This window comes from Abramis brama (genome assembly GCF_963993115.1).
Source record: "Abramis brama genome assembly, chromosome: 1".
Classification (NCBI taxonomy): domain Eukaryota; kingdom Metazoa; phylum Chordata; class Actinopteri; order Cypriniformes; family Leuciscidae; genus Abramis; species Abramis brama.
Genome location: NC_139963.1, coordinates 13,751,673 through 13,776,274, shown reverse-complemented (window position 1 = coordinate 13,776,274; position 24,602 = coordinate 13,751,673). Strand labels below are relative to the sequence as shown.

Sequence of the window (24,602 nt, the reverse complement as noted above, 5' to 3'; positions counted from 1 at the left end):
ACGCATTGCATTATGCACCTGACCTGCCGGCTGATGAAGTATTTATTACATCAAGAAAACATGAATACAACACACTGTACTTGGATGAATACATTTATTAGATTTATTTAATAATATTACCACTTCCATATTAACTTTATTAAAAAATAAGACAATAAATTATTTTATTTTTTAAATTTGACTGCATTCTTTACTTTTTGATTTATGAATTATAACAGACTGATGGGAAAAACATTATTTTGCTGTTACTTTATTAAAATTTGTTTTATTATTCAACTATTTCTTTCTTTTTGTTAGTTTTTATTAGTTGTAATTTTATATAAACGTTTAACTTTTAAAATAAAGGTTTACAACAACATCACCATCTTCTGTTATATTTGGGCCTCCATGCTCATCTACTGTACAGTATATGATATTGGTGAAGGGGGGGCCCGCATGAATATATATTTTTAGGGGGCCCCCGAATTCTCTAGCTACGACCCTGTTCACATCGCATCGTAAGCGCATAATATCACCTGCTCAAGTACGTCTTGACGAGTTTCTTCTGTATTAAACAGCGAATCTTCTCAGTCAGATCGTCGCAAGATCTCAGGAATCCTCTCACACTGCTCGTGTTCACGCGCTCCATCGCTAACGATTCAAACTTTCATAAAGCGCGCCAAAACAGCAGCGCGGAGATGTGACGTCACGTGTCGAGCGGGCGCTCGCAAAAAGCACATCTTTGCATTTCTTCTGAAACAACACTTATCGTATTGCCGGGTGTGATTGTAATGTTTTGTATGGCGTTTTCTTTACACTCTCCCCGGATATCTGTTTCCTACAGTTAGCTGTAATGTTAGTGAACTCTAGGTCTTCTCTTTGTTCATATACGACAGTATTCACATGAATTAGCTTGATTTGATAAAATTATGTTTTAAACCATCATCTTCACTTGAGACATTTACATTATATTATATACTGTCCTATATACCGTCCTAGTTTTTAAATAGCGCTAAAATGTATATTTTAACCCTTTATGCGGATATGCCGCACAAGGTTCTCTGTTCTCTGATTCTATGTTTTTAAAAATAAAGACAAGGATGCCTCTTTCTATAAGCGACCCTCAAAATCTGCGCATACAACAAAACACGTGTAGGTGTACGATGATTTATCAGAAAATTACTTTTGTTTGAAGAAAAACTTAAATCAGCTGGTGTTTGATAACTATTGAAGTTATATTGAAGTTATGAATTCGGTAATGATGCGATATTTATCACGTTTTAATTTTAACTAACTTACTTTTCAAATAGCCTAACATCTTGTTGGTCAAATTAACTTAAAGCCTGCGCATCCTAGCTACTTTCTAAATGTGTGTTACAGAACTTATGGTGAACAATTCACCCATGTTTAAACAGATTTTGTTACTGGATTGAGTGAAAATAATACACTTCTCCTTTGTTTTTATTCATCAAGTTAAATGTAAAACCTGTTGTTACTTGGATGATGAATATCTTCGTTTTATGATAGGAAAGTACGGACAGCGCCTTTGACCAATCCTCTACATATGGGGCACTTGCGCAGAGAAGATGCACATTCTTTGCACACAACTAGGTGACCACAGGGGATGAAGACAATGTTCACTTCCTTATCCATGCAAACTTTGCATGTGCGCTCCTCTTGAAGTCTTCTTAACTGTTCCTCCATAGACAAGTCTGAAAGATCTTGACTCGGGGATGCTGCTTCATTTGTCTGGGCCGCCAGGCCACACTCAAATTCAATCTCTAAAGAGGACTTCACCACAGGATTGTTCTCTTGTTCTCTCACAAATTCTCTTGAGTCGCTGTCTCCATTAGTCAATAGCTGTTCAAATAGTCTTGGAAATCTTGCTTGAATCTGATGAACAAACTCTTGGCCCTTTTCTTGCAAGAGGTATTCACATCTTGGAAACCACTTGGCATGTTCTACCCATGGATCATCACCAGACTCCCAACATCCGAGTCCACCATCACAACAAAAGCACTTCACGTCATCATTACGACCAACATAGTAAAAACCAGCCTTAGCCAATTGGTCTGGTCGAACAGTTATTCTTGAGGGCCAGTTGACAAATGTGAGCGACCTTTCTTCACACTGTTGCATTGCCGATACATTGGAAAGGCTAGATAAAGGTACATTATCTGCACGGTCACCTCGAACGAAGCGGCAGTTGGGGTAATGCCTCTGGTGTTCTGATACTGCACGATCTCCCGGTTCCCAGTTGCTAAGCTGGCCTCCACAACTGAAGCAAGCCACTCTGTCGCCATGGCCAAGGTAGTAGAAACCAGCTTTGGCAAGCTCGGCTGGACTTATTGGTGCAATAGTCCAATTCTGAAAGGTGTCAAGGCGTTCCTGTTCCCGATGCATGCCAGGATTGTGACAAGCCGGAGGTCGCTGGTGAGACATAGGACTGGAGAGGGCCAGGTTACTGAATGCCGTGTTTAAGTAACCCACCCGCTCCTCCATTTGGCCTGAAACGGGTGTCGCGGGGGCGGAAAGCTGTAGCATGGCTACGTTGCAAAGCAGGGAAAAGGCACTTTTGATGAAGGCTCTGGATGAAGACATAAAAATGTGACCACTCAAGCCCTTCTCTCCGCCGGACATCCCATGACTAGTGTCTAGTCGTCCGAACACATAATCTTATTAAATACCCTCTATGATCCAGGACCCAATGCTAAGAACAAAATCAAATTTTGTTCAACACCACAAAATGTCCTTTTTCTGTTCTGTACACACCGGGGCAATTTAGTTGTATCATTTGAAAAATCAGCACAAAAATTTCAGGTATTCACATCATTCACAAATTTTTTTTATTTCAACATTATACTTTCATACATTGAAGTAGTGAAGAAAATGATAGACATAAAGTAAAACAACATTTACAGATGGTCTAACCAGAATAGAAAATCTCTGCAGGCTATCATGTTTTGCTCTAGGGTATAGTTGACCAGAATTTCAACTATTTCACCAACGTCTGTTTTTGCATTTTTTGACACCAGTGACACACAGAGATCCGTTACAAATGTCCATATAGCGAGAATTTCGTCAATTTCAAATTCGTCACTACATGCACCCAACACATCCAGAACTTTTCTGAGGATCACGCCGTTCGGCTCTTTGCCGTTAAAAAACATGGGTGTTACATCAGTCCATGACTTTATCAAGCCTCTTACGACATCCATTTCATTTTTGAGATTTGTCACACGTTTGGTATCCAGCGCACAATCGTTTTTCATACCACACGCAGTAGGGCTGCACGATATTGGAAAAAAAATTACATTGCGATATTTTTTTCCCAACGATATATATCGCGATATTGCGAGCCATCAATCCAGGCTAAAGTCAATAATTACCATTCCATGTTATTACTAATTTCACTAATAAGCAAGCTTCATTACAAGTAACAAAAAGGCCACTTAATATTTTATTCCAGAAACATATTTCTCTCAGAATTCGGTGAACGTTCTACGCAGGACCTAACGTTCTTCGGGTTCTAGGACCTGAAAAATTATGTTTTCTGTGCTGATTCAGTGACGTGTTCATGTAAACGGCACCTAGAACCAGCAAAAGTAATGATTAATAATATGTAAAATATTACAATGAGACATTTTAATTGTTTATTAATAAACAAGTGTTTTCTGTAAAGATGAAGTTGACAATATACTGACTCGCGATCTTCGCAGCAGTGATCGGGAGAAATGCACTTTTCATACAGATTAAATATAGCTATATTTTTTTTATTACAGAGATTTCTGTAGATAATAGATATATCTCTTTCTTTCTTTTTTTTTTTTTTAGGTGTGTGAGGCGAGTAGGCTACCTTTTACGCTGAGTTTCGGTTCATGGATCATAGCGTAATCTCGGGTTCAGGCGCTGGCTGCTATATTTAATTATTATTAATCATTATTAAATCCAGGAAATTGGATAATGAAATACTGATTAAAATTAAGATACAATTAATACAAAACGAAATTCGTTTTAAAGAAAGGCTTTGTGCTTTCTGTTTGAGGTCTCTGTGAAAGTTTTAAAGCAGTCTTTTAGTGCCGCTTTCATAACGGTCCGTAATATCACGTAACATTGTTTTTTCCTCATAAATGCAAACACGAAAAATAAACGAATGTTTAAAAAAGACAACCATCCACAACTTTATAACACTCCAGCAAAGTAGCCTACCTCTTTTTGGTCAACATCCTCCTTTTTGTAGACGAAATAGGCTAGTCCCAAATAGCTGATTTTGACTTTTTTTTTGCGGCGGATCCTCTTCGTCGCGCATTTTTGAATGTTGGCTGTGAGCGCGGTGAGCTGCGGCACAGCGAACCAATCACTGTGAAGGCACGCAGAACGCGTATGTCACCCCAGCAAAAAGCCATACAACAAACTCGTGTTTACTGTGTGCTACCGTTCTCTTATGGGTACTACTAACGTTACCCTTCACATCGCATGTTCCGGCGATGTGACTATCGCTCATTCGCACATCGCGATGTCGATGTTAAAACAGAATATCGTTCAGCCCTAACACGCAGCGTTGATAATCCTGTGCATCAAGCCAACCATTTGGCCTCTAAAATGATCTTTAAACATACTCTCCAACGCCTCTCTTAAACGACAGTCTTTGCCCGTGGCACACTCACACGCCGGATGATACTTGTACCCCACATCGCCAGAACTGGACGGGGAGTTGCTCTCCATCAGGTTTTGCGTAGCCATTTTTTCAACTTTTCAAATTTTTTCAAATTTTCCTGGAATGTCCTGAGTCCTTGCGGCACAATTATCCAAGCCTTGTGTTTTTGGTTTGGAAGTTTGCGTCAGGTTCAGGCAAACAGGACTTTCAACTTTTGATCAATGAGATGTCGCAGTAGCGCAGCAGTCCGCGGCTAGTAGAGCTAGAGCAGAGCTAGAGCGTGCGATGTCCTGAAATATTTATCAGGACAGCTCAGCCCGCCCCCAGATGACAACCTCAGCTCAGGTTGTCATCAGGAAAGCCGTAAAGAACTAGTTCCTGCATAACCAACAAGTCCTACATGTCACCAGAGAGAAGTTTATTATTTTCACTCAATCCAGTAACAAAATCTGATTAAACATGGGTGAATTGTTCACCATAAGTTCTGTAACACACATTTAGAAAGTAGCTAGGATGCGCATGCTTTAAGTTAATGTGCTTTAAGAATAATTTTGCGCAGGCTTTAAGTTAATTTGACCAACAAGATGTTAGGCTATTTGAAAAGTAAGTTAGTTAAAATTAAAACGTGATAAATATCGCATCATTACCGAATTCATAACTTCAATATAACTTCAATAGTTATCAAACACCAGCTGATTTAAGTTTTTCTTCAAACAAAAGTAATTTTCTGATAAATCATCGTACACCTACACGTGTTTTGTTGTATGCGCAGATTTTGAGGGTCGCTTATAGAAAGAGGCATCCTTGTCTTTATTTTTAAAAACATAGAATCAGAGAACAGAGAACCTTGTGCGGCATATCCGCATAAAGGGTTAAAATATACATTTTAGCGCTATTTAAAAACTAGGACGGTATATAGGACAGTATATAATATAATGTAAATGTCTCAAGTGAAGATGATGGTTTAAAACATAATTTTATCAAATCAAGCTAATTCATGTGAATACTGTCGTATATGAACAAAGAGAAGACCTAGAGTTCACTAACATTACAGCTAACTGTAGGAAACAGATATCCGGGGAGAGTGTAAAGAAAACGCCATACAAAACATTACAATCACACCCGGCAATACGATAAGTGTTGTTTCAGAAGAAATGCAAAGATGTGCTTTTTGCGAGCGCCCGCTCGACACGTGACGTCACATCTCCGCGCTGCTGTTTTGGCGCGCTTTATGAAAGTTTGAATCGTTAGCGATGGAGCGCGTGAACACGAGCAGTGTGAGAGGATTCCTGAGATCTTGCGACGATCTGACTGAGAAGATTCGCTGTTTAATACAGAAGAAACTCGTCAAGACGTACTTGAGCAGGTGATATTATGCGCTTACGATGCGATGTGAACAGGGTCGTAGCTAGAGAATTCGGGGGCCCCCTAAAAAATATATTCATGCGGGCCCCCCCTTCACCAATATCATATACTGTACAGTAGATGAGCATGGAGGCCCAAATATAACAGAAGATGGTGATGTTGTTGTAAACCTTTATTTTAAAAGTTAAACGTTTATATAAAATTACAACTAATAAAAACTAACAAAAAGAAAGAAATAGTTGAATAATAAAACAAATTTTAATAAAGTAACAGCAAAATAATGTTTTTCCCATCAGTCTGTTATAATTCATAAATCAAAAAGTAAAGAATGCAGTCAAATTTAAAAAATAAAATCATTTATTGTCTTATTTTTTAATAAAGTTAATATGGAAGTGGTAATATTATTAAATAAATCTAATAAATGTATTCATCCAAGTACAGTGTGTTGTATTCATGTTTTCTTGATGTAATAAATACTTCATCAGCCGGCAGGTCAGGTGCATAATGCAATGCGTCGTGACTCATGTACATTTTTTAACTCTTATGTTAAAAAGAGAAATTTTGACCGCGTAATCATTCGGCCTTTGAAAAAGTGAATGTTTGAACTCTGGTGTATGCTAAATGAAAACAGGCGAACGGGTGTATGAATGGGTCTACAGGTGTATCTAACCCTAACAACTAATGACCAACTTTATTTTTGCTATTGTACATACATTTTATTCTTCTAACTGTTTGTCTTTGGTTAGCACAGCTGGAGAAGAACAACAGGGAAGTTGGAAGACACAGTAGAGGAACTACAGTATAAATATGGAGAGAAAACAGCATTAAAAAGGATCAAGTCCATAGTGAAAAAAATCAGAAAAAAGAATATCAAACGTAGGAAAAGTTGTATAATTTACTTTGTTAGTAGTCAATATGTTTCTCAATCTTCAATAAGCTTTACTATAATGTTTACATGGTTTTGGTTGTGTATTTAATTGCTAATTTTTTTAACAGATGGTGACGTTCAAACGCTGAGCATTCAAACACATTCTGGAAACATGACAAATCAACAGTCTAACAACCTTCCACAACGACGACAGCATAATATTTCTACATCATTGGGACAGCCATTAATTCAGAACCCTAATCAGCTTAACTTAACAATTGCCCACAAGAATGGTGGGACAATAGTTACTACAATCATGGTAGAAAACACAATATATGGTGATGTTAACATCAGTGCGGTGAGTGTCTGATAATTTAAGAAACAGTTGCTTAGTTAAGAAATGATTTGTGTATGTTATAAGTATATATATATTTATGTATGTGTATTTTTGTTTTGTTTTTAAAGTTAGTCCATAGGGTGTGGAACTTTGCACAACTATTTACACGCATACTGTTTTTGACACAGTGATTGTGAACATTCCATTTTTTTTTTTTTTTTTAATAATACATCTCTTTCATTTTGTGCCGGATGTTAAAAGATAAAGGTATTAGTTAATAACAATTAAAAACTTTAAATCAACATGAAGTCATAATATTAATCAATAAAATATGGTTAAATTACAGTACAATGACTTTCATTATATTTTATTTTATTTTATTTACAAAGTTGTGTGTCGTGAGTGAGACCTAGCAAAGATTACACCAATATTAGATTTCTTGTTGCGTGGTTGCACTATATGCCAGAAGCTTAGTCATCAACATCTAAACTAAACATTATCATGGTTTAGTTGTATTTTAAAACACTGTTTTTTCTGATTTTTCTGCTTTTTTCATTTTCAGGTTGATATTTGTAGAAATAAGCAAAATACATTTATAAAAACAAGTTAATGGCCTTGTGTCAGAACACAACAGGTCTTTTTATTGTAACTTTGAAAAGTGTAATACAGTATTTGATTTTTACAAATACCTAAACCAACGGGCCTAAGCTGTTGACCCCTGAAGTTATGACTTCTAAAGGCCTCTCATGTGTAGATTTGCTTGTTGAAAAAAATGGTATTTTATTAGCTAAAATCATTGTCTGTATTCATAAAATATGTCCTCATGGGTGTAAAATGGCCTCTGCCAATGATCTGACTTATCCTTGTAAGCGAAACATTTCTTATCTTTATTTACATGGGGCTGGTAAGTCCGCCATCTTGAAACACTATAATAACAGAGAGGGACAAAAAGCGCTAGCCTAACTCAACACATTTCATCATCAACACTACTATAGTCAACAGCACGTTCAAAAGGACCATCAAAATAGTGTTACGTTAAAAAGGCGTAATTGACAAAAATTGTAATTCTGAATTAAGTATTAATTATGACAAAAAGTTTAAATTAAAAATATGACTATGTGTCATAAATAATCTATTTCATCAATAGATGAAAAGTTTAAATGATGATGTACTAAATTGAACTATGATAGATAAAGTAAATATTCCATAGTGAAATTTTCTGAATTCAATATAATTGTATTTGTGAAAACGATTCAGTACTGAAACAGCATTTATGAGTTTTTACATATCTTGTGCTTGTTTCTGCAGTTCGTGTAGGCCTCCAAGACTATGAATAACTAAAAATGATTATTGATGAACTTGAATAACTTGAATTGTGTTGGCAATATGAAAAAAAAATTGACTCCCCATACCGGGAGTCGAACTCGGGCGACCTGGGTGAAAACCAGGAATCTTAACTGCCAGACCATATGAGAGACGTTGATACTGTCCCAGACAAATTTGAAAAGGCTGCACGGTACAATATAATGCTGGATCATAGTTATGCCGAGCCACAGAAGAAGGAATCCTCGTCGCCAAAAAGCAAAAATGTAATTTATCGGGATAGCTTTTCCCAGGTGGAAAGAGCTAATGAAAGGGTGCCTGCTTTCTTCTCAACAGGTAAGTCAAAGTTACGGTCTAAATGACAAGCTTTTTTGTACTGCTTGGCTGTGTAAATCATTATATAGGCAGCATAACGGTAGAACATGTATAGTTAAACTCGATGATGTACTACCGCATTTGAAAAAGCAAGGCGCTAGAGAGCACTATTTGTTTAAATGCAAAATAGAATTTTACCGCTAGATGGGAGAAATTGTTTTGCTAACTTGTAGGGTCTTTAACAAAAAAAAAAAAAAAGCCTAAAAAAACAAGGAGGTCAAAGGGTATGCTTCCTGCTATAGCTCTGCCCAAAGTCTGTTCATGCGGCCACCAGACAGATTTTAAACAGCGGATTTAAACTTCTACATATATTTTGAGTAGATAGTATATTCTCAGTAAAGGGTTTCACCCTGTGTGATTCCACACTGATTAAGGATAGTTCGGGAGATACAAGTAATAATTATCTTATACGATCTTATACTTATACTTTGAATTAAGACGAGTAAAAAAATAAATATTCGCTCAAGACCAACTTTACTTATGCCGCGTCATGGACCATCAGTGTCTCTGAAAAATGTGTGGTGATTTTCTAAAAGATACAAACTTAGTCAAAAGATACAAACTTAAATAAGATCAATGTGGAGTCCTCGGATTTCTTAAAACCAACAAAACATTGTGACAAACTTTGACAACATGTTGTATGGACAAAAATACTGTTTGAAATATTTTTGTATAAATAAGATCTAAGACGACTAAGTACAGTTTTTCAACATTCTAAAGTTTTTGAACAGACGCTGTTTAGTAAAAATAATACATAAGTCTTCTTAGAAGATAAATAGAAGATATGATTTTAATAAAACTTTAAAGATTTGATTTGAACTTTTAAGGTTATGCTTTTAAATGAATTTAGCATAAACTCTGGATGTACTCTGAAAAGGCGTTAGCAGACTAGATTTACTGTGACATTGTCCCCCGAGACTCATCTGGTCTGATACCCTGTTTCCTGAAGCTTCAGTTCACACTGTGGTTTATCTCTGAAGGATCTGGGGCTGTAAGGTGTTTTTATTTATATATTTATTTAGCTAAAACTTTGTTTACATTTTAGTAACATATGTTATTAATAATAATTTAATTTAAAATAGAGATGAGTTCATTTTTTTGAGAACCGTGTGTGTGTGTGCACAAAATGATATTAGATTATTTATTCATTTATTTCATTTTGAAAATGTACAAGTTTTCTGTGTTTAGGTGCACGGTACAAAATGCATTATAGCTATGGAAAGCCCCCACCATAAAAATTGAAACCCCGCATGGACAAAAAGAGAGATTAAATGAGATTTAAGACGAATAAGTACAGTTTTTCAACCATCTAAAGTTTTTTATTAAAAGTAAAATTAATACAATGGGTTAAATTTAAGCAAAATCATTTATATCATGCATAAGTCTTCTAAAAGATAAATAGAAGATACAAATGTATTCAAACTTTAAAGATTTAATTTAAACAGTCTTTTAATTTTAAAAGATCTAATTTAAACTTTTAAGGTTATGCATTTAAATGAGAGAGAGAGAGAGAGAGAGAGAGAGAGAGAGAGAGAGAGAGAGAGAGAGAGAGAGAGAGAGAGAGAGAGAAAGAGAGAGAGAGAGAGAGAGAGAGAGAGAGAGAGAGAGTCACGGGACGGGGGAGTCTGTTTGAGAGACTTTTTTATTAAGACTTTTAATAATGTATTGAATTTAATAAAAAAAAAAAAATATATATATAAATAAAAAAAAAACATTTTATAAAGATATCATTTAAAATTTGCCCTAACACAATGTCTCATTCTGATCACTGAATAAACCCTAGGAGTCAGAGACCGTCACGTGGTGCTGTAAGAGAGAACCACAGGATGCCCACACCCTATGAAACGGCAATAATTTATTTCAACCTGTCAAACGGACTGCAAAAATGACCAGCACACAAAGTGAAAAAAACAGATGTCTATCACAAACACAGAAAAGTTAGTGTGTTCAAGAGATAATGATTGTTTACAAAGGCGCTTACAACACCTTCTTGAACACATAAGTTCGGGAGTTGTAACTCTCTATAAACGTGTGATTAAGAATTTTATTTATTCATCTAAAACTAAAATTGCCTGTTACCTAATATGGAATAGCCTACTGAGGAGAAGGAGGACGCGCGCTTAGACACAGACACGCGCGCGTGCACCGTAATCACTGAATGAGTGAGACGCAGACAGATGGAGCTGCGAGAGAGAGAGAGAGAGAGAGAGAGAGAGAGAGAAACACTGACATTTATATTATATTATTTTATAATCTTTTCATTTATACTTTAAACGAACGGTATGTTTTTCAACCTTGGTTAAATTATTTTATAATCTTTTCATTTATACTTTTTAAAGAACAGTATGTTTTCAACTCTTTTTTTTTTAAAGAACAGTATGTTTTTCAACTCTTTTTTTTTGTGATAGGTTTTAGTATTTAGTAAAATCCTTATTCATTTTATTCTTTTGTTTATCTAAAACTGAATTAAATGGTTTCAGTAGATTTTTGCTAAGATATTATTGTATATCATTTGTGTGAAATATAAAACATGATTAGGGACAACTCTCTTTTTTCTCACTTTTGCTGTTACCTCAGGAATGTGAGGGTGGACGTCTGTGTAGCAGAGATATCAGTGTTTATGTCCGATTCAGCGAATACAGATCATAAGTCAAACGGACTGCTAAAATGACCAGTACACAAACACAGAAAATACACCCAACTCGTGTGCACAAGAGATAATGGTTGTGTGACACAGTCTTCAAACTTTCTGTCAAAACCACATGATCTACGACTAACTAGGACAATAGGGCAAACCATAACAACAACATATGCCGGAAAGACACCGGTAGATAAAACTGTCAAAACACATGATCGAACGGTCAATATGACAATCCATATCCATATCTATACACGCCAGAAAGGGCGGGACAGCTCAACGGTCAACCGGAAGGGCGGTGACCAGATGTCTTATCTGTGGGCGGGACCGGAAGTCATCAATCATTTTGACAGGTGCCATAGGGTTATAACTACTTGCGTGAGCACAAATTCATCTGCCAAAACAGCGGCATTAGTCACAGACAAGACCTTCTGTTCGTTCAGATATACAACAATGTTCTCTGAAACACAACTCTTAAAATCCTCTAACAACAAGAGTTCACGTAATTGCTTAAATGTTGTAACTCTGCTTGCTGCACACCATTTATCAAACAACACCGTTTTCTCACGAGCAAACTCGCCGAATGTTTGACTGGTAATTTTCTGATGGTTCCTGAATTTCTGGCGATAAGCTTCAGGTACTAATTCGTATGCTCTCAAAACAGCAGCTTTAACTGTATCGTAATTCAAACTTTGCTCAATAGGTAAAGCTGTACACACTTCCTGAGCCTTACCCACTAATTTACACTGCAATAGCAGGGACCACAACTCTTTTGGCCAATGTAATGTAGCTGCTATGCGTTCAAAAGCGACGAAATAGGAGTCTACCTCAGTCTCTCTAAAAGGAGGAACAAGTGTAACGTATTTACTCACATCAAAGCTGGTCGCAGACGCACCAACAGAAGAGGTAGCGGGTGAACTTTGATTCTGTGCAGGTGAAATTGGAACATTCCCTGGCAAACGAGGAGATGATGGTCTAGACCTGGGCACAGGCACAGGCACATTAGGTGACGATCTAGCTTGCATTTCCAAACTGCGTAATTTAAATTTATTATCAGCCTCTAACTCAAGAGTCCGAAAATGAAGAAGCTGCGCGTCATAATCCTGTTTCTTTAACTGCAGGTCCAACTCCTTCAGTTTAATAGCTAGCATAGGATCAAATCGAGAATGACTAGGATCTATGCTAGAAAAAGGAAAGGTATCTCCATCTACTGCTGCCTCAGCACCCTTCCCAGTTACTCCTTCCACAGATTCATCTGGCAAAATTCTAGCCTCCACCAGTTTGCTATGCAACTCTTCTTTAACCAATCGTTTTGGCCCCTCCCTATGAACACCAATATTAAAGAAATCTGCAATTTGTAACAAATCAGCTTTACGACACTTATTAAATTCCTCCGTAGTAGGAGACAATGTAAACGACGTTAAATCAAATTCCATGCTTATGCTCCTCAAATTCGTCAAGCACCAAAGAAAAATTACCAGGCAAAAAATGCTTGTATAACTAATATCAGCTACCCTCATTGATATGCAATGGACAAGCCCCCAATTTATGTTACGAACCCTGGTCTAGGTCAGGGAAGTAACATAAACGACAACACAATGCTTCTCAGTTAGTCTTTTTATTTGACTTTCCTTGCTCTCTTGATTGTTTTCAGAATATAGTATCTCAGAGTTTACAAAGTGTCTTAAATAAATCAAATAAATCAAACAAAGCAATATATGAAGCAAAATCTTCAGGGGTGAGCTAATGCCAAAATAACAAACAAACAGAAACTAACTTTCCCACAATAAAGCTAACTTCCCTATTGATCACAAATAAAAGAAACAAAATATACAAAAAGGTACCCTATCTCCTTAACTATCCAGTAAACAGGAGAAAAGTGAAGGCCTTTTGGCCTACAAAGAAAATGAGGCACTCACCCCCTACGGCTTCTCAAAGTCATGTAGCTTGTATGTAACAGATGTAGTCAAAAGCATTGAGGTTTCTAAAACAACATATCACGAAAAAATAGGGGGTTAACAGCACTCTGTTAACTCTACACAGAAAGAGCACAGCAGACATTGTTTTACACTTTCACAGGTCAAACACACAGTACAACAAAGTGCAAGCAAAAAAAAAACAGAGAGCTCCCTCCAGAGGAATTCCAGGGGATTTTATAGTCCGGGCTTCTTTCTCTAGTCCAACCACCAACGGCTTCTCATTAAGTCCAGGACCAATCCTAAAGGAGAAGGAGACAGCAGGAACAACAACAAAAACACCACAACCGTAACAATATTGTGAGATCGGTGTTATAAAAGGTAATATACGAGGGTTTCTTTTGAGTTATTTTTGTCGTATGAATATAAAACTTCGCCAAAATAATTAAAAGATTAATAATATAATTTTGTTTTTTAGAAAAAATGTGGGTTTTGAAAACAAACCCAGCGAGCAAAAAGTCGTCTAGAAGACGTCTAAAAGACGTCATTCTTAGACATCCAGAAGATGTCCTCACAGGAGCCAGAATGAAAGTTTTTTTGACGTCTTTTCTGGACATTGTATAGACGTCAACTAAAGACGTGCTAAAGACGTCATTCTTAGACATCCAGAAGACGTCCTCACAGGAGCCAGAATGAAAGTTTTTTTTACGTCTTTTCTGGACATTGTATAGACGTCAATTAAAGACGTGCTAAAGACGTCATTCTTAGACATCCAGAAGACGTCCTCACAGGAGCCAGAATGAAAGTTTTTTTGACGTCTTTTCTGGACATTGTATAGACGTCAATTAAAGACGTGCTAAAGACGTCATTCTTAGACATCCAGAAGACTGCCTCACAGGAGCCAGAATGAAAGTTTTTTTTACGTCTTTTCTGGACATTGTATAGACGTCAATTAAAGACGTGCTAAAGACGTCATTCTTAGACATCCAGAAGACGTCCTCACAGGAGCCAGAATGAAAGTTTTTTTTACGTCTTTTCTGGACATTGTATAGACGTCAATTAAAGACGTGCTAAAGACGTCATTCTTAGACATCCAGAAGACGTCCTCACAGGAGCCAGAATGAAAGTTTTTTTTACGTCTTTTCTGGACATTGTATAGACGTCAATTAAAGACGTGCTAAAGACGTCATTCTTAGACATCCAGAAGACGTCCTCACAGGAGCCAGAATGAAAGGTTTTTTTACGTCTTTTCTGGACATTGTGTAGACGTCAAGTAAAGACGTGCTACAGACGTAATTGTTAGACATCTAAAGGCAGCCAGAATAAAAGTTGTATTAGACGTGTTTTCTGTAGTAGAAATGTCAAAGACTGTTAAAGACCCATACTGACATGGAAATCCCATATGTGCATTTTGCAAGGATCCAACTTTAAAAAATATTTACTTACAAATATTTACAAAACAGTGGCAGTGAGTGAGCTAGTTCTCACTGAGAAAACCCCAGTTACTCATTGTTAATGGCTGTCGTGTCATGAAACTGCAGACACACAGACCATAGACCTAAATAAGATTTTAAAGAATATTGATAATATTGAATATTCAATTGAATAACTGTGTAGTGTATATACTTGCATTTGTATATCTTAACAATATAACTGTAATAAACTGCTTACCATTTTCCTGTAAACCAAACTAATCACTCCAAGAAATCAACTATTTAAATCTCAAAATATATTTTTATTGCTATTTTGTTCTGCTGGACCAAAACTTAACAGCCGGAAGAGTAAAGTATAAATTAACACAATAAAACTTAAAAGCCAGAACAGTAAAGTTGTAAATTAACACAATTTCCCTTTAAATAATCTATAAAATGTTGTTAAAACAATATAACATAACAATTAACAAAATATGGCTGCTATAAGGTTCACAAGCTTCATTTATAGCAGCAAGCAGTTTCAGATGATCGGCTACAGACTTTATTTGGGCCTCTGTTGCAGCTGGGTCCCATTTCATGACAGCAGCTACAATCAAAGCAAAAAAATCCACATGTAAAATAAATAAATACAAATGCCACTGTTGTGGTTTAGCTTATAGCAGAGATACATAGTTGAAAATTTGAGTACTCGAATCAATTAAATGAAATAAATCACAAATCAAGTAAAATTACATCAAGCCTGATATAAGGCATTCCACACACATACACATATAGGGGCCATTTACAACTTCATGCGATTTTAGTGATCGGATAGCTATATGATCTTGAAAAGACCAGGTGTAAATGCCCTCTGAAACGCATTCGTGACGCATTTGAATCTGATTGCTCAAACCACTTCAGGAGGTGGTCTGGGTCGCATTCCAGAAGAAACTGGACAAGTGTAAATGCATCTGGTTGTTGAAACCACATATGTAAATTTTACTCCTCCCAAAAACGCTCTAAAATAAAGGTGTGAGAGCGTGTTATAGGCTATATGTCATGTTATAGCTAGTTATGACGATGCTACTGCCACATCGCCGCTGACCATCTAACGTTATTCATCAAGCCAATGTGCAAACTATCGCAAATCAAAGTGAAAGTAAGTCCCCGATGCTTAACACACAGTTATCATCATTAAAAGTAAAGAAACAAAATGATCTTACCAGGGCTGTTGCGCTCTCTCCTATTGCGGTCTTTGATTTAGAAATTTTAACGGATGATCAATAAAATGCAGCTCATATCTGTTGCTTTCGGTGACGTGAACGCCATTAAATTTGCATAGCGAGGGAATCGAAGATCGGATTTATATCCAGTTTGCAAAAACATATTTATGTGACCAGGTGTAAATGGAAATGTTGTGATAAAACAGATAGCTATCCGATCTGAGAAAACGCATCAAGTGGCCAGGTTTAAACAGCCCCATATACACACACACACACACACACACATATTACGGGTGTAAGTTAACGGTTCACAAAATTCATGGTTCGGTTCAATACGATACACTTGTGTCACGGTTCGGTACGTTTTCGATACAGGAAAAAGAAAGAAATGCCAGAGAAATTTCCTTGATTTAATATTTTTAACTTTTTTTTTTTTGTATTAAACCTAACATCATAAAGTATGATTTTTTTTTTTACTTTGAGGAATGATGAAGCTATAATAATGAATAATATGACTCTTAGAAGCATGTAAAACAGCTCCTTGAAAAAAATGAAATGTAATATTGTAGTTATAAACAAAGGTTTATTTTAGTTCAGATTAACATTTGAGGGCAGTAATTTTATTCATGTCAAAATAAAACCAACGTAATGTAACTTGAAAGCATTATAGCCTACTATTCCTGCCAAACTTCCATGGTTACAGTTAGTGTTACTACAGTAAATCCATGGTGAATGTTGCTGATCTGTGGACACTGGATTGTTCATTCATGGCACAATGTTTCCACGTCAGCGCTGTTTGATCCGTTATTAACAGAGAAATATGAATGCTTCTCACTAGATCTCGCAGCGATGTTATTACTTCAGTGGGGATCTCTTAGATCCGTGTACTGATAAACTGATAAACGGCCCGTGAAGCACATAATAACAGGACCTGCTTTTTGGTCAGTTAGCCTACAGTACCTGCTTTTTTTGTGGAAACCAAATCTTTTGATTGTGAGAGAGCCATGTGTTAAAAGTCAGATGGCACTTAAGCTACTTTATGATTTGCCCTATGTCTGAACAAAAGAAATAAAAGTTAACTATCTATACCATATTGAATTGCATAGTATCATATTTTTGCAATGCGTTGAATCGAAATCGAATCGCACCGGATCGTAATAATAGTGAATCGTATTGCATTGCATTGGTAGCTGGCAGCTGCTTATATGTATCATTAATGTATTGTATCGTTGGCTATGCATCGAGATGCGTATCGTATCGGCCTCAGTTATGGAGATGCACATCCCTAATACCTACATAGGAAAAGTAACTACATTTACATACTGTGAATCGTTTTATTTTTATTTATCGAGAATCGTTGTTGCATCGAAAATCGCAATTGTATCGAATTATGACATTTTCTTAATCTTACACCCCTAATATAAACACATACATATAGTACTTTGGAGACCAATTGTGCTGAAATAACATTGAGACAAAGGAGGTAGAGGACGAATACTCACTTCTCTTGGTAGCTGTTCTGATGAATGACGGATCCTGGCCACAGAAAGATAAAAGAGAGGTAAAAGGGGGGAATTAATTAGCATGGGTCACATTTCATTCGTTTTGTCTGGTATCTAAAACTTATGTCTGATAGAAAAATGTGCATCACCAAAAGAAGGAACAAGTAGATTAACACAGTGGATCTGTCCAAACGGTAATCGTTTTAATAACGTTGTCGTCTGTACAAAGAAAAAACTCTTCCGTTTTTAGTACATTGTTGTTGTGTAAAAGTTCCTTAAGTTTGTGTGTTCTTGACGTCTTTTCTTTTAACCCTGCAGGTAGGGTTAACGCATCTATTAATAAAAGTTTTACCTATGGAACTTCGGTATGATGAAAATGTGTGTAATATAGCAAACCTAAACAAACAACTCAATTATTCTATGTTAAATTGAACTCTTCCACCATATCTAGTTTTAAAATGAATCACAGGAACTTGCCATCCTAGGTCACATTACCATAAATATAATATAAAATGACTATAAGATAAAATTACTTCAGTTAATTTACCATTGCATGCATGTCCCCCTTTGCTAACCCTTTTGTGGAAGGGCTCTTTGTGAAGGGATTTAGATGTTTGCTTGGAACACCCCTTTAATTGTACATTTATTAAATCACATGTAAGGTTTATAAATAATACTAGGTAAAGGAGAGCAAACTGATTCCCCCTTCATTTTATCTACCTTATGCCGACCGAAAGGTATATTATTTTCTTTCTTCGGATGAAAACACATATTTTGGAAAAAATAAACTAGACTTTTAGAAATATTATCCATCTCTTGTGTTTGTGTGTCAAATAATGCAAGTGAATAGACACCAAAATGCTGAAGGTCGAAAAAGTCCAAGAGCATTGTAAAGCTCACATGATAAGTGCAGAAAACATCTTGTGTGAACAACACAGCAAGCTGTGAGTACGCTGTATGAAGTTTCTGGCGTATGCACTTGCATTATATTGGCTTACAATAATGGATAATTTAAAAAAAAATCTTTGTGGAAAGAAAGTCAGATATACATCTGGATTGGCACGAGAGAAGAAAAAAATAGATCATTTTTTAATTTCGGAGTGCATTGTGCCTTTAAAATTGACTGTGGATTTAGATACTGTGGGTAACACTTTATTTCGATAGTCCACTTTAGACATTCTACTAACTATAAGTAACTTTGCAACTACATGTCAACTATCTGTCATTAGAGTATTAGTAGACTGTCTGCTTAATATTTGCTAACACTCTGTTTTGTTGGTCCCCTAACAGACATTCTACTGACTATAAGTTACTTGGCAACTACAAGTCAACTTATTCTCCTAACCCGAATCCTAACATCTAAACTTAACCTACCAGTCTAATGACTGTCTACTACAGCCTACTAATACTCTAATGAGAGTTAGTTGACATGTTAGTGAAAGTGGACTATCGAAATAAAGTGTAAGGGACTGTTCGTTATTTATTTAAGGGGCCACCGGAGGAGTTTTGAGATCTGTTGTCAAAAAAGACATGACCCTCCCTTCGCCAGCAATAAATTTTTCTATGACCCTCCAAAATGATTGTGAAAAAAGGCATGACCCTCCCCGATAATTTATTGATTAGCCTACTTCTGTACTGGTTTGCGGTTGGCAAAGATGTTCAGATAGCCATTGTTTGTTTGTTTTTTAAACCATAAACTCTTGCTTTCTCATCTTACTAGGGCTGTAACGATAGATCAAACCTACGATTCGGCTCGTATCACGATTTTTGATTTTAGATTTGAAAAAAAAAAATCATGTTTTCGGTGCTGATGCGGTGTGACGCGTTCAACATGTGGGTGGCGTTGCGAATAAAGCATCTAAAAGCTGTCACAAAGAACCGGCAAAAGTAATGATTATTAATATGTCATATAGCTAGGAGACAATTTAATTGTTTATTAATAAACAAGTGTTTTCTTTGTCTACTGCAAAGATGAAGTTGACGATGCTTAGCTACTTAAATTGATTAATCGATTCACCAGTGCTATTGATCTGCATTACCAAACGTGGATGTTTTACACCAGAAACAAACACTGATGTACTATTTTATTTAATACTGTGAAGCTGCTTTGATACAATCTGTATTGTGAAAAGCGCTATATAAATAAAGTTGACTTGACTAAAGTTGACGATGCGTCGCGATCTTCTCAGGACGCGCCAGAGAGAAATGCACATTTCATAAGCAGAAAGCAGTCTGTTTTCTTTCGTTATGAATTGTTCTGTTTAGACATTTCAAGCTTTCTATATATTTCTCATGTCTGTGAGGCAAGTAGCATACCTTGGCTTACGCTGAGTCTCGGTTCATTTATGAGACAAGAGTCCAGTTCACTCGCCCGCGCCTCCGTGTCATGATTATCTATTTTCTACTATATTTAGACTACTTCTTATTTATTAAATCCAGATGAAACATTGATTAAAATTAAGATAAAATTAATAAAAAACGAAATTCACTTTAAAGAAAGGCTTTGTGCTTTCTGCTTGAGGTCTCTGTGAAATTTTTAAAGTCGCTTCAGAGCAGTCATGTTCGTAATGGAGAACTGTCACGCCCGTAACATTTTTTTTTTCTTCACATAAATGCGAACACGAAAAATAAAATAAAAATAATATAATATTTTATGTTCTGTGGAGGCCGATCTTTATTCATCTGGTGGGTATATATATTTTGGTTTGCACAGTGTAATTTATAGAATTACTAAAAAAAAAATTTGCCACCTAAAAGTTAAAGATTTTTTTGTGTCAGTCACATGTGTATTTCCCTCATATTAAATATAAAACGCATGTGTAGACTGATATTTTTCTAACGTCTTGACTCCTTTCAGACGTTTCAAATAAATGCATTTTCAGAGAATTTTTATCTTAAGTTTTGACTGCAAATGTCACGTCCATTCACTGTAATCGCCCAATTTGAACGAATTTATCCTCAACTAGTTTTTGTGGTGTAGGTCTATGTATTTTATGTTAACTTAAATAATAGCCTACTAATAGTGATTTAAAGATGTGGTAGCGCTGCGAAAATCGCGAGTCGTCAACTTCATCTGTCTAGCCGACACTGACATAAAAAATAACTGTTTTATTTAAACAATTAAAATGTCTCCTGCTATATTGAACATATTTGCCTGTTCCTTACAAAACACTGACAGTGGGGTTTTTGACTTTTTTTTTTTTTTTTTTTTTGGGCAGCTGCGGACAAATTATTTCGACACACACACACACACACACACAATATTGATAAACAGGATTTTTTTGTTGCTTTTTTAATACAATAAAAATTTCATTTAATTTATTGTTTAATAAAATTATAAGCCTATTATTTTTAGTTTATTAACAGCAACAACAGCTGTAAAGATGAAGTTGACGATCGCCATCTCCGTAGTAGTGAACACGCCTAGAGAGAAATGCACATCATTATTTCTTTTCGTTTTAAATTGTTAAAAAGACATTTCAAGCTTTCTTAAAATATATTTCATGTCTGTGAGGCATATGCTGAGTTTCGGATGAGATGAGGATGAGATGAGGATGAGATGCGCTCCTGTTTACGAGCAGTGCAAGTGACCACGCGGGCGCCTCTATGATTGTGTTGTCTGCTATATTTTGTATTTGGCAATTGGTTGATAAAATTGTTTTTTAAAATTAAGATACAATTTATACAAAACGAAATTCACTTAAAAAAAATCGTTTTCTGCAAAACAAAACTTAATTAAGTGGTCAAAATCATGTCTGACCCGCTCCATGTCTCTCGATATTGCGTAGCCTACTCGTGTGTGCGGTTCACTTTTCATAATCAACATAGATGAAAAAATAACATTATTGTATTTTAACAAAAATGAAACTAAATGAGCTTATTTAATGGTAACAACACAGTAGGCCTACAGACTCTGTATCTGTACAAATTGCTGCACATTCATTTTATTCTGAATTTTGCCCACACAAGTTGAAAGGCATTTGTTTGTGCATGCATGTAAAACATATCTGCAACATTTATCAAGTTCACTGATAATTATGCGTGCATTTATTGATTATTATCTTAATGAATAATGTAACAAGGACGAAGCATGTAAACTGTTTGTTTAGAATTTGGATCGATCATCGCAAATAGATCCGAATGAAGAAACGTACAAAACCATTGTAGAAAATGGGTGGGCCCGGTAGCGCCGCGGCTGGTGGTAGCCCTACATTTTACACATCGTGAAAACAAAATAAGAATGGAAACTAAAATATGCAGTATCGCCCTACAGCGCACATTCTATCAGCAGTTCTGGCGCCTCAGTCCCAATACTGTTAAACTCGACGTACATTCACATCACATGTTAATGCAGCGGTAGAGTTACACTCACAGGACACTGTGCACTTAACAACAGTTCATTATTTGCTCGTGTTTTAAGTCTTTGCCGGGTAAACATTTCTTTGGCATTCTGTTCTGACATGATGCACTTTTTCTAAGCACGAACTGGTGCGCGCGCACTGTCAAACAGCGCCAAACTGGATTTTTGTTGGGTCAGACCCATCTGATATCGAAGGGGGGCTGATAACGCGAGATCAACATGGAGCTAAATGGAAAAAAATAGCACCAAACAAGCCACTTTGAAATGTTGCTGTTTTAATGAATATAAAAGTTGGGTAACCCCCCCCTAGACTAAAAAAAGTTGGATGACCCTCCCCTCAACAAAGAATAAAAAGACATGACCCTCCCCTATTTTCCTCCGGTGGCCCCTTCCATAAATACCGAACGGTCCCTAACCAGATACTGCAGTGGATACTTACTAGTGATGGACTTGTTTCTCTGTTGGTGCCTATTCTGCTCCGTAAGTCCAATGCTTGATCTAATTTTTTTTTTTTTTAAAGTGTGTTAATAGGATTATTGACCGGGTAACATAGGACCATTTTTTAATGTTCTATAAGTGTTATATAAATCTGGAGAACCCTTACTAAAAATTAACAATGTTTTGCGACACTAACCAAATGGTAATAAATTATTGTAATACGTAAAATAGGAAAGAGGCCCCACTATGCATAAACTTTTATTTGCAAAAACACGTTTCGGCGCGTGCCTTCATCAGTTTGCACGCGCCGAAACGCATTTTTGCAAATAAAAGTTTATGCATAGTGCGGCCTCTTACCTATTTTACGTATTACAATTATCCAGGCCAGCACTCTAAAAGTTTATTAATATATGCAGTGAAGCCTGCTCCTATACTCACTTAATAAATTATTGTAATCAATCCACCATAAAAACATGGTTTCTACACTATAATAAAAAACATGGTTAATTTAGCAAATGTCCTTAAAGGATTAGTTCACCTCAAATTGTGTCATCATTTACTCACCCTCAAATTGTTTTTAACCTGTATGAATTTCTTTCTTCTGCTGAACACAAAGAAATTTATTTTGAAGAATGTCGGTAAACAGACAGACTTGGGTCCCATTGACTTCCGTAGTAGGAAAAAATAATAATATGGAAGTCAATGGGACCCAAGTTACAGACATTCTTCAAAATATCTTTCTTTGTGTTCAGCAGAAGAAAGAAATTCATACAGGTTTGAAACAACTTGAGGGTGAGTAAATGATGACACAATTTTCAACTTTGAGGTGAACTAATAGAACAGCTCACCCAAAAAAAAAAAAAAAATAGAGTTATCTCATTATGTAGCTTACTCACCCATATGTTGAAATTGTATGAGTTTCTTATGTAGAACCATAATTAAGATATCTTGAAAAATGCCTTTTATTTTTGTCATACAATGAATACAGTTGTTTTATTCCCAAAATTCTTGTGTTTCACAAAAGTAAGTTATACAGGTTTGAAAATACTTTCATTTTGAAAGACATTTATTTTTGGGTCAGCTAGGCCTGTAAACTCAAGAAGATAAAGCTTGTGTGTTCAGTGCATTTGAGCAGATTTACATGTTCTGCCTCTATTTCACGTGTATTTTATGACAATACTCACCGCATCTGAACATCGTGTGGCTGGATAATATTTATTCCCAAAATGCCTGGATCATGAAGGAAACACACACATACACATCAATATTAGTTATTGGTTTTACTTACTAACGGAGACATTTGCAAAAGCTTGCAAAATTGACTCACCAGCTCCAAAACATATTATTAAGACTCGTTAATTTAACTGATCGGTTAGCCATCCCGCGATCAACGATTCAAAAGCCTAGTTTGCAGATTCTGTGACAGTTCCTTTCTGTCTTGATAAGTTACAATATTCTCAGTTCACTCGTTGTAAAGCTCCCATGCTGAGTTTTATTTTTTATCATAAACTAATAAGTATAAGTTAGACAAGTTACACATGCTATCATCACATAACATAAATACATTTGAATACCGTATGCACTAATAATATTGCGCTAATCGCGTTTAGATTCTCAATTTAATACACTAAGTTATATCTTGATGTAACGTTAGCAGAATTTGTATAAAATAAAGTTTTACCTTCCGTAGATTGCAATATGTCCGTTGTTAAAATTCTTTGTCCATATCCCTTGTTTGTTCTTCATTTACATCCAGCAACACCCAGCAACTCGCTCAAAATAAACATTTAGCAGTCCGATGTAAAATAATCCATGTTTTAAACGACGTAAAACCCACAGAATAGGCTAATATTGAAGATCCCGCGCAGCAGCTGTAACGGTAAAAGATGAGGAAGCAATTGCAAGTATACTCATTTATTGAAGTGTAGAAAAACAAAGAACAATGATCAGCTGAGACACAGGATGGTAACGCAGGGACCCCGATGGTCAGATGTTCCAGTGAAGACGGTGAAGTGGTGCGGTGAGAATCCCAGGTGACGAGTAATCCAAATCCAAGTGAACACGAACAGGAACAGGAACAAGGCAGGCACAAACTCGACACGAAGACTGGGAACACAACCGGGAAACCACATACAACGATCTGACAGGGGAAATGAGAAAGTGGTGAGTATTTATGGGGTGATGAGATGAGCTGCAGCTGGTGACGGGA

At 36.2% G+C, this 24,602-nt stretch overlaps 1 protein-coding gene and 2 long non-coding RNA genes across 3 annotated transcripts; 1 reads left to right on the top strand and 2 right to left on the bottom strand.

Moving 5' to 3' along the window:
- Positions 1 to 1,497: 1,497 nt before the first annotated feature.
- On the bottom strand, positions 1,498 to 2,523 carry LOC311080956 (putative inhibitor of apoptosis; the record flags this gene model as incomplete). Its single annotated transcript, XM_084111261.1, has 1 exon — positions 1,498 to 2,523. One exon carries the CDS (start codon positions 2,521 to 2,523, stop codon positions 1,498 to 1,500), a length of 1,026 nt encoding a protein of 341 aa, XP_083967387.1.
- A 3,955-nt stretch (positions 2,524 to 6,478) lies between these two features.
- LOC311086573 lies at positions 6,479 to 8,989 on the top strand. Its single transcript, XR_014607093.1, has 3 exons — positions 6,479 to 6,877; positions 6,998 to 7,227; positions 8,515 to 8,989. It is a non-coding gene; the product is annotated as an uncharacterized lncRNA (long non-coding RNA).
- Positions 8,990 to 15,234: 6,245 nt separating this feature from the next.
- On the bottom strand, positions 15,235 to 24,244 carry LOC311086567. Its single transcript, XR_014607090.1, has 4 exons — positions 24,075 to 24,244; positions 23,578 to 23,623; positions 17,596 to 17,629; positions 15,235 to 15,477 (listed from the first exon to the last, which is right to left on the bottom strand). It is a non-coding gene; the product is annotated as an uncharacterized lncRNA (long non-coding RNA).
- Positions 24,245 to 24,602: the final 358 nt, after the last annotated feature.